At 44.4% G+C, this 14,255-nt stretch overlaps 1 protein-coding gene and 1 long non-coding RNA gene across 3 annotated transcripts in view; one reads left to right on the plus strand and one right to left on the minus strand.

The window, feature by feature from the left end:
* Nucleotides 1–2,056: 2,056 nt before the first annotated feature.
* On the plus strand, nucleotides 2,057–13,566 carry LOC144989525 (uncharacterized). 2 transcript variants are annotated; one of them, XR_013653770.1, is made up of 4 exons: nucleotides 2,057–3,252; nucleotides 4,235–5,451; nucleotides 5,597–9,279; nucleotides 11,174–13,566. It is a non-coding gene; the product is annotated as an uncharacterized LOC144989525 (long non-coding RNA). The 2 variants fall into 2 exon arrangements; XR_013653769.1 differs by lacking the exons at nucleotides 2,057–3,252; nucleotides 4,235–5,451 and having other exon boundaries at nucleotides 5,465–9,279.
* LOC144988975 (NACHT, LRR and PYD domains-containing protein 3-like) overlaps nucleotides 8,170–14,255 on the minus strand; it is a 73,516-nt gene continuing 67,430 nt past the window's right edge. Inside the window, exons 11-13 of the mRNA XM_078940486.1 lie at nucleotides 13,203–13,379; nucleotides 11,936–12,109; nucleotides 8,170–11,632 (exon numbers count right to left, since the gene is read on the minus strand). Coding sequence (XP_078796612.1) covers nucleotides 11,611–11,632; nucleotides 11,936–12,109; nucleotides 13,203–13,379 — 373 coding nt within the window. The 3' untranslated portion in view covers nucleotides 8,170–11,610. The remainder of the gene's footprint in view (nucleotides 11,633–11,935; nucleotides 12,110–13,202; nucleotides 13,380–14,255) is intronic.

Below are 14,255 nucleotides of genomic sequence, written 5' to 3' on the forward strand. Positions count from 1 at the left end.
TAGTCATTCATAAAGACAGATTTTCTTCTGTAATGCGTTCGATTTTTCCAGATAAAATTAAGAAGTGTGCGATCAATTTCTTTACAAATGTTGTTGTCAAGGTGTAAGCAGATGGCCATATAAGTTAGACGGGAGATTCCTTCTGCTTTGGTTAGCAGTACTCTACCTCTTAAGGATAAGTCCCTTTGTAGCCATTGATTAAGCTTCTTTTTGGTTTTCTGTATGATTGGAGTAAAGTTAGATGAACATCTTTGTTTTTGATTTTTATTAATTAGAATACCCAAGTACTTAATTTCTTGTTTAACAGGGATCGTGCAGATAACATCAACTGAGCAGTCTTTAATAGCTAGTAATTCACATTTGTTTAAGTTTAATGTTAAACCAGAAGTTTGAGAAAAAATATTAATTACGTCTAAGATTAGAGGAATCTGGCTTGAGTTTTTTAAAAAGAGTGTAGTGTCATCAGCCAATTGGCTAATGATAAGCTCTTTGCCAGCTATGGTAATGCCCTGCACATTACTAGAACAAATGTGGTTTGTTAGGATTTGAGTGCAGAGAAGAAACAGATATGGTGAGATTGGGCAACCTTGGCGAATGCCTCGTTTTAGGTCAAATCTAGGGGTGGAGCCATGTCTCATTTTTATAGAGCTGTTACCATTCGAATATAAAGTTCTAACAGCATTATAGAAAAAATCTCCAAAGCCAAATAATTTTAATGAGTTGAAAATAAATTGGTGTTTGATTGTGTCGAATGCTTTATAAAAGTCTAGGAAAAGAATAAAGCTGTCATCAGGCACCAAATCAGAGTAATCAAGTAGATCTAGCACCAATCTGATATTATTAGAGATATGCCTATTTTTCATGAAACCTGACTGCGTTTCATCGATGATTAACTCTAAAACTTTTTTGATTCTATTAGCAAATATTAAAGCCATAATTTTATAATCACAATTAAGCAAGCAGATGGGTCTCCAGTTTTCAATTAAGAGTATGTCTTTATTTGGTTTTGGAATGAGAGTTATTAGACCTTGAGAAAGTGTTGAAGGGAGAGCATTTTTTTCTATACTTTCTAGAAAAGTTTGTTGTAGGAACGGAGCTAAATTATTAGAGAATGCCTGGTAAAATTCTGCAGATAAACCATCCGTGCCGGGAGATTTGTTGGACTTCAGCGCGAAGATGGAATTAAGTACTTCCTCCAGAGTTAGAGGGCTGTCGCACTGACTCCTGTCCTCCTCGTCAATAGTTCGGAGGTTTTGAATATTGTTAAAAAATAAGGAGGAAATGTCCTCATTGTATCTTGAGCTGTATAGATTAGAATAGAAATTAGCACAAATTTTGAAAGATGTATGGGATTGTTGGAAATAGTGCCATTGATACTTAAGCGGTTAATAAAGTTGTTTGTTGATCTGTTTTTTTCCAGTCTAAAGAAGTAGGCAGAGTTTTGCTCTCCCTCCTCCAGCCATTTTTTCCTGGATCTAACAAAGACACCTTCAGCTTTGTGTTGATATATTTGGTCTAATTTGTTTTGAAGGTCAATTAAAGTTAATTTATCCTCCTCCTCAACCTCTTCTGGTCTTTTTTGATAATAAGACATAATTTTGCTCACCACTTCTTCCTCTTCAGCTTTTCTTAATTTGGCATTTTGACTTCCATATTTTCTTAAGAATTTACAAGTTTCAAATTTAAAAAGTTCCCAATTGGTGCAAAAAGATTTTTCTTTATTGGCCTTATTCCAATAGAAATTAATCAATTTTGTAATTTCAATTTTGACTGCTTCATGCCTCAGTAAAGAATTATTTAGTTCCAGTAATTGAATTTCCGAGTAGTACTGTCAGGAGTAATAATTTGGATATTAATATAAATAGCTCTATGATCCGTCAGAGGGGTTGGCAAAATATTCACAGTGATGTTATCTTTATTTATACAGCTTGAAACAAGCCAGAAATCAATGCGAGGTTGTTTGGAACCGGTTTTATTACTCCAGGTGAAACGTTTGTCATTGGGAAATTTCTCTCTCCAAAAATCCACAATATCGAACTTATTCATAAATCTTTTGAGATTGGTGCTATATGAAGTTTCCCGTCTTGGAGGCCATTTATCAAGTGTATTATTGATAGCAATATTAAAGTCCCCCCCAACAAAAAGTATGGAGTCTGGGTATCTGGATAACCATAAGCTTATTTTTTCTTCTAAGGAGTCCAGTAGTTTGTCGTTGTCACTTTTATTGTTGTAACCATATATATTAACAATGATAAAATTGTAAATATCATTTTTAACTGCCATACAGATGTAGTGGCCAAGAGTGTCACAATCAGAGTCTAATATGTAACCAGAAAAGTTGTTCTTAAGTGTGGTGACACCAGATGAACGTTCAGAACCATGAGATAACCAAATATCGTTGCCCCATTGTGATTTCCAAAAATTTGCATCAGTAGATGTGGAATGACTCTCTTGCAAAAAACTGAAATTTGTTTTAAATTGTTTAAGAAATAAAAATAGAGCTTTGCGCTTGCATGTTTGCCTTAGTCCCCTGGCATTGAGAGAAACGAGTGAAAAAGACACGTTTAATGAACTGATCTAACAAAGAAAGAATAGATTTACAGAAGAGAAGGGGACCGAGCACTGCACGATTCTTACAAAAATAAAGTAATAATCCTGACTAACTAAATAAAAATAGAATAACATCCAACCCGTTTTGGTTTAGAAAATAAAATAAAAAAGATGTGCAGCCAAAATAAGAAGAGGGCTATAAGTTATTTTTTTTTCTCTTCTTCTTCTTCTTCTTCTAAGAAATTAAGGTTTAAAATAAGGTTAAAGCCCTAATCAGAAAATGATGTTTGGACAGTAAACATCAACCAAATTTGTAATTAAGAAATAGTGTTAATAGTCTCACCGAAGCAGTCAGCTTTTAAATGTAGGATGAGCGTTTCTATGAAGGAGGGAGCACTTCTGTTCCATTGATGAAGCCACGGGCTCCAACCAAGTATGCCGACTTCCCCTCCTTGCGTGCTTTGTCTACTAATGGCCACAATTTGGCACGACGACTTCTGTCTTCCTGGGATAAATCTTCAGCGAATTTCAAGTGATTCTCTCGCAGGTAAGAGGATGTTTTGGCTGCTTTCCAGACAGCATCCCTGGAGACACGTGAGGTGAACTGTATGATGATGCCTCTCGGATTGGCGTTGCCTTGCTTCCTGGGTTCCAGTCGATGCACGGTGTCGATGACGTCAGGTAGCTTCTGTTTCTGTTCAGGTAAAACCGATTGGCAAATTTCTATCACCTTTCTTCGTGTGTCTTCTTTCTCAGTTTCCATGGCACCGTGTAGTTTGAGGTTCCATCTTCTGGAGTATCTTTCCAGATTAGACAGTCTCAGCTGGTGGTTATCCAGTTGGTCTTCGCCTCTTTTTACTTTTCTTTCAAGGTCATTCACATTTTTCTTTACATCTTTCATTTCAGCATGCATAAAGTCAATAGATTTTTTGAGACCTTCAATCTTCAGAGCATTTTCTTTCACCATACTTGAATTCTCTTTCACCATGATTTCCAGACTGTCCGATCTTCTGTTTATCAATGCTGAAAGATGGGATATGATCTCGTTTGAAGTGGGTGGATCGTTGCTGCCGGAGTCGTACATCACTTTTTTTGACGCTGGAGATTTGAGAGGTGTAGCAGGGAGGGATGGAAAGTCATCCATATCTTCAACATTTGGAGCAACCGTTGACTGGGATGCAGCGTAGTTGTGGCAGTTGTCCACAAGTATGTTGCCTGAGGTAGCGGTAGCTTCGACAGCCTCTCCAGATGCTAGCTTGGATTTTGATATTTCTAATCCTCTCTTTGCACCTTTTGAAGTTGGCATTCTGCTTCTTATCTCTTAGAGGTCAATGTATTCTTGTTTAAAAAGAGATTTGTTGGTGTTTTAAAGAATAAAGTCAGGGTTTTACCGTATTTCAAGAACTTTTTGTAAAGAGCGTCTACTCACTCCGCCATCTTGGTCGCCCCCCCGCCTTATTATTCTGCTCATCTGTCAGGTTGGGACTTCCAACACACAAACATTTGACCTTTTCACTTTAGAAAAAATTTGTTAAACACTTTGGTGTCTTTCAGATTTATAAAAATATTTTTTATCTTTTATTTCTGTAATTATTGGTCTAAACTTTTCTTCCTGAAGGCTGAACTGCAGCTTTCCTCAGGTCTTTCATTTTCTCCATTTTTCCCTCCTTTTCTTGGCTTCCAGCTCACCAGGCATGACCTAGACGGCGCCCTCATGTGGACGGATGAACACATGACAGAGGGGAAGGACAGAGCTGCACAGCAGGGACGAGCAGAGACCTTTGGGTCACGTGGAGCAACAATAAAAACAGTAGAAACTCCAATAAAACCAGTAGAAGCAGACTCGAAAAGCTCCAAAAGTTCAGAAAACCTCTTGAAAAATGCAAAACTATATGAACTCTGAACACTAATGACAAATAAATGGTAATTAAAAACCTAGAGCTGAAAACAGAGACTTCTACTGACTGAAGACAACAGACATGAAGACATGTGGATGATTGACAGGAACCTGGAGGGACTGACAGACAGAACACCACCAGAACCACTGAAGAACGGACCTGCAGAATCCTCACAGCAACAGCAGGAGAACATTCATTCTCAGTCACACTGTTGCATTCTGGGAAGGAAAGCTGGAAGACAGGGCTGCTCAATCCTGGTCCTAGAGATCTACCAACCTGCCTGTTTTCCAGATCTCCAAGCCCTGCTAGCTGCTGATTGGCTCAATCAGATGTCTCCAGATTGTGACTGGATGAACACACCTGGTCCAGGTGATCAGCAGGAAGGAGTGCAGGGAGAGCTGGAGAACAGGCAGGTGGTAGATGTCCAGGAGCAGGAAGGAGCAGCCCTGCTGTAGGACATCTGTGTTTCCAACATCTGGATTCAACTGGATTCCTGTTGATTCTGCCTGCAGCACATTGTGCACATCGACATCAAGAGCCTCCAGTGTTTGATTCTTCCAAGTCTGGGATCAAGTGAACAAACTCATGTTGACTAGAGTTTGCTGACATCCAAATGACAACTGGATGACTTTCAGCTCCAGGGATCAGAAAGGAGTCGTTGTCTCCAGGTGACTTCATCTCTGCTCGTCTGCTTTCAAGGAGCAAAAAGTCTGTTCCCACTTTGAGCCCCGCCCCTCTGGAATCCTGATCCTGATGCTGGTGGTCTCTCTGCAGCTTCTTCTGGATCCTGGGCCTTTAGCCTCCTTCAGCTCATGGTTCCTCTGTCAGTCTCTTCTCCTCAGAGGCCTGTCAGCACATTCAGATCAGCTCAGATCCATCCAGACCTCTGCAGGAGCAGACACCTGGAAAACATCCTCCATCACCTGGAACACCACCAGCAGCCGTGGAGCCGCTCCACTCACTCGCCGTGGCGGCAGAGGCCACTTTCAGTGTGAGGTCAAAGGTCAGACTGTAACTTCCATGTAGACATGTGTGTTGTTGTCATGTGTTGTTGTGGTCCAGCTGAACAAGCTCTTGGTGGTGTTGTTGGTGGAAATGACAGTTTGAAGTCCAACACGTCTGGACTAAACCAAACTTCTTCACAGCAGATTTGACCTTCAGCTGTTTCACATTACAACTTCAATCTGCTTCCAATCTGCAACCAGTAGAGGGCGCTAAGCGGGAAAAGCTTCACTGTTTGCCCAGAAGAAGAAGCCTCACCAAGCCTTCATGAAGGTCAGACTCCGTGCACGGTGGGGCAGTGGTTAGCGCTCTCAGGGAGAGGGTTCAAATCCCAGCTGTGACCTTTCTGTGTGGAGTTTGTCTGTTCATTCCACCCGTGTTTCCTCCCACACGCCAAAAACATGCTTCATACGCTGATGGTTCCTCTGAATGCCCCTAGGTGTGTGTGTGTGTGTGTAGCAGCTTAGACTCAGAGGTTCAGAAAGTGAATGGATGGATGGAGGAATGTTGGTCTTCAACTGTTTGACTTTTTCATTCTGAAATAGTCTTCTTTAGGTCTAGTCAGAGAAATATGGGAGTTATTTTCATCATATTTGCTGCTTCATTTGATTGACAGCCCCTGCTGAACACAATTGAAGTTTTTCAATGAGTTGAGAAAATGATTGAAGTTTGAACAAAACTAAAAAAAAAGTTTCTGTGACTTTCAAAGCTCTGTCAGAATCAAATACCAGAACTTTGGTTCAACAAGATCTTTTCATTTCATACAACAAGATTTGGTGAAGATATCAGCCCTTTATGTCTCTGACTTTGATGTTTGATTTTTATTTAAATTTGATCATTGTTTTCTTTTCAAATGTTCTATTTTTAATGGACACAAATGAGTTTATGAATCAAAAATGACCAAAATGATGATTCTAAGTGATTCTATGGTTCTAATACTCAGAATAATGTTTAGAAATGATCAAAAAAGGACATTGAAGGAGTTTGAGAGAACAGATTTCTGCATTATTTCAATAAGAAAAGAACAAATTCAAAGTTAGTTGTTAGTTTTTTCCTCTGATAATCCTAAAATGTGTGCTTTTATTGTGAAAAACCGTTTCCAAAGTGGATCCAGGAGCTAAATGGAGCTGAGAGTCTGGATGGAGTAGAAACTGGTTTCTCTCTAAATGGGAACATTTCTTCTTCTCCTCATCCAAACCCCAGTTGTTGCCGGGTAGACTTTCAGGAATGTTCCCGTTTCTGAAACATGGATTTATTTCTGGAAGACGCCATTTTTGTCCCTAAATGTTGGATTCAGTCTGAATTCCAGTCCCACTCCCAGCATTCCTGCTCCTCTTTAGCTCCTCCTCTTCCTCCTGATCAAAGTTTGAAGCCCAGAGCCAAAAGTGCGTCTGCAGCTGCTTCTGCTCCAGCAGCCGCTCCCTCTGCTCCTCCTGCCTCTCCTCCTCTGGGAGCTCCTGCATCCTCCTGACTCCTCCCTGTCCTCCAGCATCATCAGGAGGCTTTCAAAAGGCTTTCTGGAAGGTTCCAAAGCAGAAAGCTTCATCCTTTGAAGATGGAGGAAGACTCCAACACTGACAGACAGACAGGAAGTCTCCTGGTTTTTCTGCTTCAGAAGGTTTCTGGGAAACTGCAGAGTTTTCTTTGTGGAGCTAAAGAGCTGCTGTCAGTCTGCTTTGGTCCATCAGGAATGAAGGTCAGGACTGAGAGGAACCTGAAGAAAGTGACTCTTCATCATCTGCTGCTGAAGAAGACAGAGGAAGATCCACTGTGAGAGCAGCTGCAGAAAGCTTTCTGCTGTTTTTCTCCTCTGAGAGAGTTTGGAGTTCCCAGCAGTTTGAGTGGAGCTGAAGCAGCAGAGCTGAAACAGACGTTCTTCTGCTCCCATTCAGCATGAACGGACAGATCCACTGAAGGCCTGAAGGCCTGAAGCTCTGGCTTCCAACACGTCTGCATGGATCCAAGCGTGTGCAGTGTGTGCTGACATGCTGTTCTCTGAGGAAGCAGATGCTGCTGCAGACTGGGGGCGGAGCCTAGAGATGACTGATGGAGGTCAGAGGGCGGGGCTTCAGCAGGATGAAGGTGGATTCTGGCTTGATGATCCTAAAATCAAGAGACTCAAACAGGAAGTTCCTGATGTTTACTTCTCTGCTGGATTTCCATTTTCCAGTGTTTCCACAGCTGATGACGTCATCAATCTGATCTTTAAAACACTTTACTTCCTGGTTTGATTGACAGCAAATGTTCCTAAAGATCTGACCCCCTAAAAGCTCCAATAGCAGCTCAGCAGAAACTCTGATCTTTCTTGATGTGGAGGGGCGGAGCCTGAAGAGGAAGCATCTTTCTGCAGGTGGTGCTGCAGCTTTGGGCATGTTTTCCAACTCTTTAGCTTCTGCTGTTCATGGAGTCGTGTCCCTCTGTTCTTGGAAAGGAGAAACCTGCAGAGAACTTTTCCCATTTCCACTCCCTCCTTTCAGCTGCTGCCCACTGTTCCCCTCTGAATCAGGAGGGAGGGGCTCTCATCTGTTCTGCCCACCCCCATCTAGAAAGACATCAGCACCACCTGAACATTCCAAAGCTCTTTTCCAACCCATTTCTACTGAGAAGGAACCAAACACATGAAGATTAGAACAGCTGGAACAGGATGAGGGGGAAGGCTAAAGATTCAAGTCTGTTTGTGAGTCAAAGACAGAAATCAATAGAAAAAACACAGAGTTGATTAAAAAGAGCATTTATTAGATCCAAACAGGCTGCAGGAATTTTACAGACAGCTTTCAGTTTGAAGCCTTTTGACACTAAGATGCAGTTCTTCAAACAGCCAGCAGGTGCCTCCCTTCTCCCTCCTGCTTCAATGCAGTTGGTGTTGTTGCAGCAGCTGCATCAAAGTGATTCTCTGCATCCAGAGGCTGTCATTCCTCACTAAGATCCACTCTGTTCATTCATGTCCTCTGGAGAAAACAGGCTTTATGCTCAGAAAGTTTCTACTAGTTTAGACATTCTAGAAAATGAGGAGATTCTACTGGATTTAGATTAAACTTCTTTAAAACTGCAGCTAAAAATGCTGTCAGCATGAAAAAGAACAGAGTTTTACCCACAAAACACCAAAGAAAAAGGAAGTTCAGTCAGAAAACTGTGGAAAACATCAATCAAAGCAAAACTTTGAGTCTTTCAAACTGCATGAGTCAATATTTGATCATCAACAGAACAGAGATGATAGAAAAATGATTCAACTGAGAGACCTTTGTTCACTAACTGAGATCAGACGGGATTTCTGCTCCAAAAACTGACTTCAAAGGACTTGAATCCAGACCAGTGAGTCATGTGACCACAGCGTTTGTCCGTGTCTCCACTATGAACATTCTGGTCACATGACCATGTTGGAGGTTTCTGAATGAAACTCTGTGTTTGTTTGTCAATGAGAGTTTCTGAAGAACAGAAATCAAGTGTGAAACATCTGGAACCAGAATCTAGTGATCCAGAGTTCTGGTTCTGTCCCTGTTCCAGAGACAGAACCAGGATCCAACGCCTGACTGTGTTTCCCCCTGACCCATACATAGATCTATGTCATCCAGAAATGTTCTGTCTGATCAATGATTCCCTCAATCCTTGATTGGTCCATCCCAAACTCACATCTGTCCATCAAATGGAGATCAAAGAAGAAATTGATGATCTAGAAAAGAATCTGTTTGTCTGCAGGTATGTTTTACTCCAGATCCTGGAGCTGCTGAACATCTGAATCCAACCCATGTTTCAGATCAACACTCCAAGTTAGAATGAGAAGAGGATTCTGAAGAGGTTCTGCACTCCTGTCCAGGCTATCTGGCAGCAGGTATGTGCCGATCTATCAGTCTGGCTTAAGGTTTCAATCACGGCTTTACCTCTCTTTGTGTGCTTGGTGACATGAGTGCCATCGAGGTAGAAGAAGGATTAGTATCTATTATTTTCATAACTCTTCGTATTGCTAAAAAAACCATTTTAATAAATTGGAAAAACAAGAAAAATATAAATATAAGTCAATACAGATATCTGCTTTTTGATCATATCAGCTTGGAAAAAATGTCAGCCCAAAGTTCAAGTAACTTTGAAAGAATTCAGTCTCTCTGGTCTCCCATGGCTAACTCCATGATTTAGGGGGTGGTGGGCCTGGTCGTTGCTATTCCCTGCCTTTCTGCTGTGCTGCTGGGTGGGGGTCGGGGCCTCCGCTGCCCGGTGGGGGCTGGTGAGGTCCCGTTTGTCGGGGAGTCAGGTCCAGTGCCTGGGCGGGGTGGGCTGAGGTGCTGCGTGGTCTTCTGGGCTCGGCTGTGGGGGGGGGGGGGGGGGGTTGAGTGGTGGTCCGGCTTGACTTGGGGGGGTCTTACCCGTGCTGGGGGGGTTGGCGGGGGGTCCTGCTCGGGGTGGGGTAGGTCCAGCGGCGCTGGATGGGCTGCCCATCTACACCTGGGGCTGGGATCAACCCTTCCCTGGCTCTGGGATGGGGCGGGGCAACCCTCTTGGGGCCCCCGGTCCCTCTGGGTGTCATCCGCTGCGGGGGGGGGGGGGGGGGGGCACTATGGGTAGGGGACCCAAGGTACCCCGTACCATCCCTGGTGGGGGGTACTGGGCCCTTGGCAACGGCAGCCGTGTCCCCTGGGCCCGGCAGCCTTCTATCCATGCAGGGACAGGGATCCCTGAGCTTTCTGGCAAGACCAAGAGCCGGGGATCACATCATATCACATCTAAGCCAGGGGGGTGTCCGTGACCCTTTGGTGTGGGTTTTGGTCCTTGCCCCTGAGCGCTGGGCCCCGCCAAATTTCCAACTGTGGCCCAGCCTGGACGGGCCATGTTTACAACACCCCTCATGGGCCCCCCCTTTTCCCCGGGGTGCCCCCCTCCTGGGTGGGGTCGGCTGTCCCCTGCCTTGCTCCTTCCTGGACCAACCGTGGGCCGGGTGGGTGGCTGCCTGGAGTGCGGCGCGGATCTCCCTTGGGGTTCCTGGCTCGTACCTGGGGTTGGGGCGGGGGGATGCCCAGAACTCCTGAGTGGTGATGAGGTGCTCGTCTATGGCTGTGGGCGCCCTTCTCGGGTGGGGCCCCGCGTTAGGCCCTCTCGGCGCGGCGGGGGGGGCTGCTCTCCTGGTTGGGCTGGGGCGGCACTCTCTTTCCCCCCATGCCTCCCTGCTCTCTGCCTGGTGGTGGATGTGATCGCCCGGGGGGCGGTTGTTCTCTGCCTGCTAGCGTGTGGCATTGGGGGGTTCTGGCTGCCGCTGCTGCGGCGGGGGTCTTGGTGTGGGGATAGCTGGACACTCTCCCTCCTTCTTTTCACATTCCACCGTCCATTTTAGAAGAACATAAACACTCACCTGAGCACAGGTGTTAGCTCACCTTTACACTACTCATTTGAATGATTGAATGAATGAAATATTTCACACTAGTCTGTTTGAAGGCATGAGTATGCGTGTGTGAACAATATCTGTTTTGTGTACATGTTGACATGTGGACATTTTTCTGCAGCTAACAGGTGTGTTTATAACATCTGAGTGTTAGTGTGGACAGGCCCCGCGCTTTGAGATTTGTATTACACTTGAACCTTACCGTAATGATAAACATCCAGTAAACTTGTTGCTTTATGCTGCTTCATGGTTCTAACCCCCCCCCCCCTCCTATTATCACCCTCCTACCCCCCTCTCTCTAACATCCCTCTCTCTTCTTCCCTCTTTTCCTTTTCCGTCCGGTCCAACACCAAAGATTTTCAAATATGATTGAAATTGATAAAGTCTGGCCTCAATTACAAAAGGGTTTATTCAGACATACCTTTGGTTTGTCAGAAGATTCATAACCCCTGTTGTTAAAGTAAAATATGTCCAACACAAGAGGCCCTCAGCTATCATCTGTTTGCCCAGCTGTTGGACAGGACAAGTGAGAAAAAAAGTACAATGAAAAGAGGAAGTGCAGTTCTCCATCAGTCCACCGGGGGAGCTGCAGCACAATAACTGTCCACTTGATGCTGAGAGAGACAGTGGAGCTGATCTCAGATCAGTTCCTGCTGCAGCTCTGACACTCATCTCCACTTCCTCTGATTCCTCCATCACTCTGCTCTCCACCTCCCAGGAACACCGTCCAGTCACAACATCTCTGCAGACCAGCTGCTGCTGCTGCTCCTCTCTGCTCCTCCAGGAGGAACATCAGATTGACCAGTCCTCCCACCTGCAAAGACAGAGATGAAGGAGTGTCTCCTGATCCTGGTCTGTCAGTCAGTGATGCAGCACAGCAGCAGAAAGAGCAGCAGGAGCTTCAGTCCTGTTCAGAGCAGCAGCTTCCTGTCATCTTCACCTGTTGGAGCTTCTGCTGCTCTGATTGGCTGACTGTTGTCCTGAAGCCTGTCATCATTCTCCTCAGAGCTTCACTGAGAAGCTGCAGCTTCACAGGAAACTCTGCATCTTTGCTCTCAGACTAACTTTAGGACCAAACATCTGGAAGCAGCTGGACTGACTCCAACCCTCTACTGACCTCAGAGTCTGCAGTTTGGAGTTTGGACTCTTCATCAGATCCTGGAGCTTCTGGAAATCTGAAGACTGAAGTCTGTTCCCCCTTAGGTCCAGTTCTGTCAGGTGGGACGGGTTGGACTTCAGAGCTGAGACCAGAGCAGCACAGCTGATCTTTGACAAACTGCAGCTGCTCAACCTGAATCCAGAACAAAGAGTTGAGTTTAAAGACAAAGTTCCTGTTTTTCATCCTTCACTTCTTCTAAAGAGTTCAGAGCTGAAGAAGATCAGAAAGTTTAGAAAAAGTCCAAAGATGTGAAGCAACAGCAGCAGATCAGAAGAGTCCAGCAGAAGCAGAGAAGAAGAACATTCAGGAACATTCAGGACAACATGCAGCTGCTTCAGGAAAGAAGTCCAGATGTGTGAAAGTCAAACATCAGCCTGTGGCTGCATCCAAACCAACTGATGTTTCTGCAGCAACAGCACAAAAAGTCCACTTCCTCTTTCTGCTCAGCTCTTCTCCAAACAGCACTGAATCATGGGAGAATTTCAGCAGCAGGATGCTGGAAAGTCTTCCTCCCATTTTTCAGGAGATTATCTTCCAGTCCTTCTCTGCTGCAGCCCTTCAAGCAGAGACTTTCAGCTCCAACAGATCAAAGCAGAGAGAAGAAGGAAGTGATGAGGAAGAGTCAGCAGCAAATGTTGGACATTGATCCCTGATCAAGCATGACTTCAGCTCTGAATGAAGAGTCAGAAGCTGCTGGGAGCTTTGATGGTTGATGTGATGATGTTTGTGGATGAAAAGGTGAGGATGTTTGTGGAGTATGTGTCTGTCAGAGCAGCATCCAGCTGCAGCATGACTCTGTCACTGTCTGCTCACAAACATCAGCCGCTGGACTCTCAGCTGCATCTGCTGAAACACAGCAGCAGGACTCAGAGTGCATGTGAGCGTGCACGGCTGCTTCTTCTGCATGCGCTCTAAAGGAGTCTGTTGGAGCAAAGACACAAAGAAGAGCTGATGGCTGGAAGCAGAACTTTGTGGAACACAAATGTCAGCAGACAGCTTTGAAACAAGCAGCTGCAGGAAGAAAAGAAGAAGTTCTTCTGCAGATCTTTGAAGAGAACAAGCAGCTGCAGAAAAGAAAAGAAGAAGTTCTGCAGATCTTTGAAGAGAACAAGCAGCTGCAGGAAGATGCTGCTGCAGATCAGAATCTGGACATTTCTGCTCACTGTGGGTCAACACAACTTTGTCATCATATTGATCTGAACACAACTGAAACATGGAGTCTGACCTCAGAGTCTGCAGTCTGCAGTCTGGACTCTCCAGAAAACCACACAGATGAACAACTCCTGAATCCTGCAGATTCCAGTTCTCGCTCAGGTCCAGTTTTGTCAGATTAGACGGGTTTTTCTTCAGAGCTGAGACCAGAGCTTCACAGCTAATCTCTGACAAACTGCAGTTCTCCAACCTACAATCAGACAGAAAAGTGTGTTCAGGAGCAGTGATGCAGCTGGAGGTCTAGGAACTTGGTCCATTCAATCAGGTGGGACCCGCCCTGATGACAGACTGACAGATGACATTTTCACTGTTTGCTCATTTCTTTTGGATTTGGACCCAAAAACATGATCAGGAATGAAAATGACATAGATTAGAAATGACTTGAAAGGAAGTTAAAACAGACGAGGAATTGAAATGTCAATGATCATCAGGAATTATTCATGACTAAATATTTAAATCCAATATATTTAAAGCTTCCATTTCAAAAATGTCTGATTAAATTGTATTTCTTCATCTTGAATCCTAAATTGTAAAAGTCATTTTCAAATGATCACATTGCAGAAAAACAGCTGAAAAAGTCTTTAGTTCTCCTCTGAAAGCATTTCCTGACATCTCTAAACTGTAGAGGGTCCTTGAAAAACATGAGGATCCACGGGGCCCAAAATGTCTGAATGTGGCCCTGAAGAGGAGCTGCTGATGGTTCTGCTGCTAGTCTACACCAGGGCTCACCAACATGGTGTCTGTGGGCACCAAGTGGCCTCCAAGGGCCACAAAAGTCACCTGCAGGCATGTTCTAAAAATAGCACAAGTCACCATTGAGCTGCTTCTAAAGTTTAATTTCATTGGGTTTTTATTATTGCCCGCAGCAGCAGTCACTGACTGCAAGGACCATATTGTTTTCGCAGTTGGAACGACGACTTCGCCGCCTTTCAGCGAGAATGTGACCCCCGCCGCATGCTCGAAAAGTCACCAAAACGTGCACACACCTGGGATAAATTGCAAATGAATTTTCCACAAAGTCAACGTCACCCCCCCGAAGACGATGACATCACGGCCAGCGATCCCG

The sequence above is a fragment of the Oryzias latipes genome, chromosome 2 (genome assembly GCF_053564925.1).
Source record: "Oryzias latipes strain Hd-rR chromosome 2, Olatipes_Hd-rR_3.1".
Taxonomy (NCBI): Eukaryota; Metazoa; Chordata; class Actinopteri; order Beloniformes; family Adrianichthyidae; genus Oryzias; species Oryzias latipes.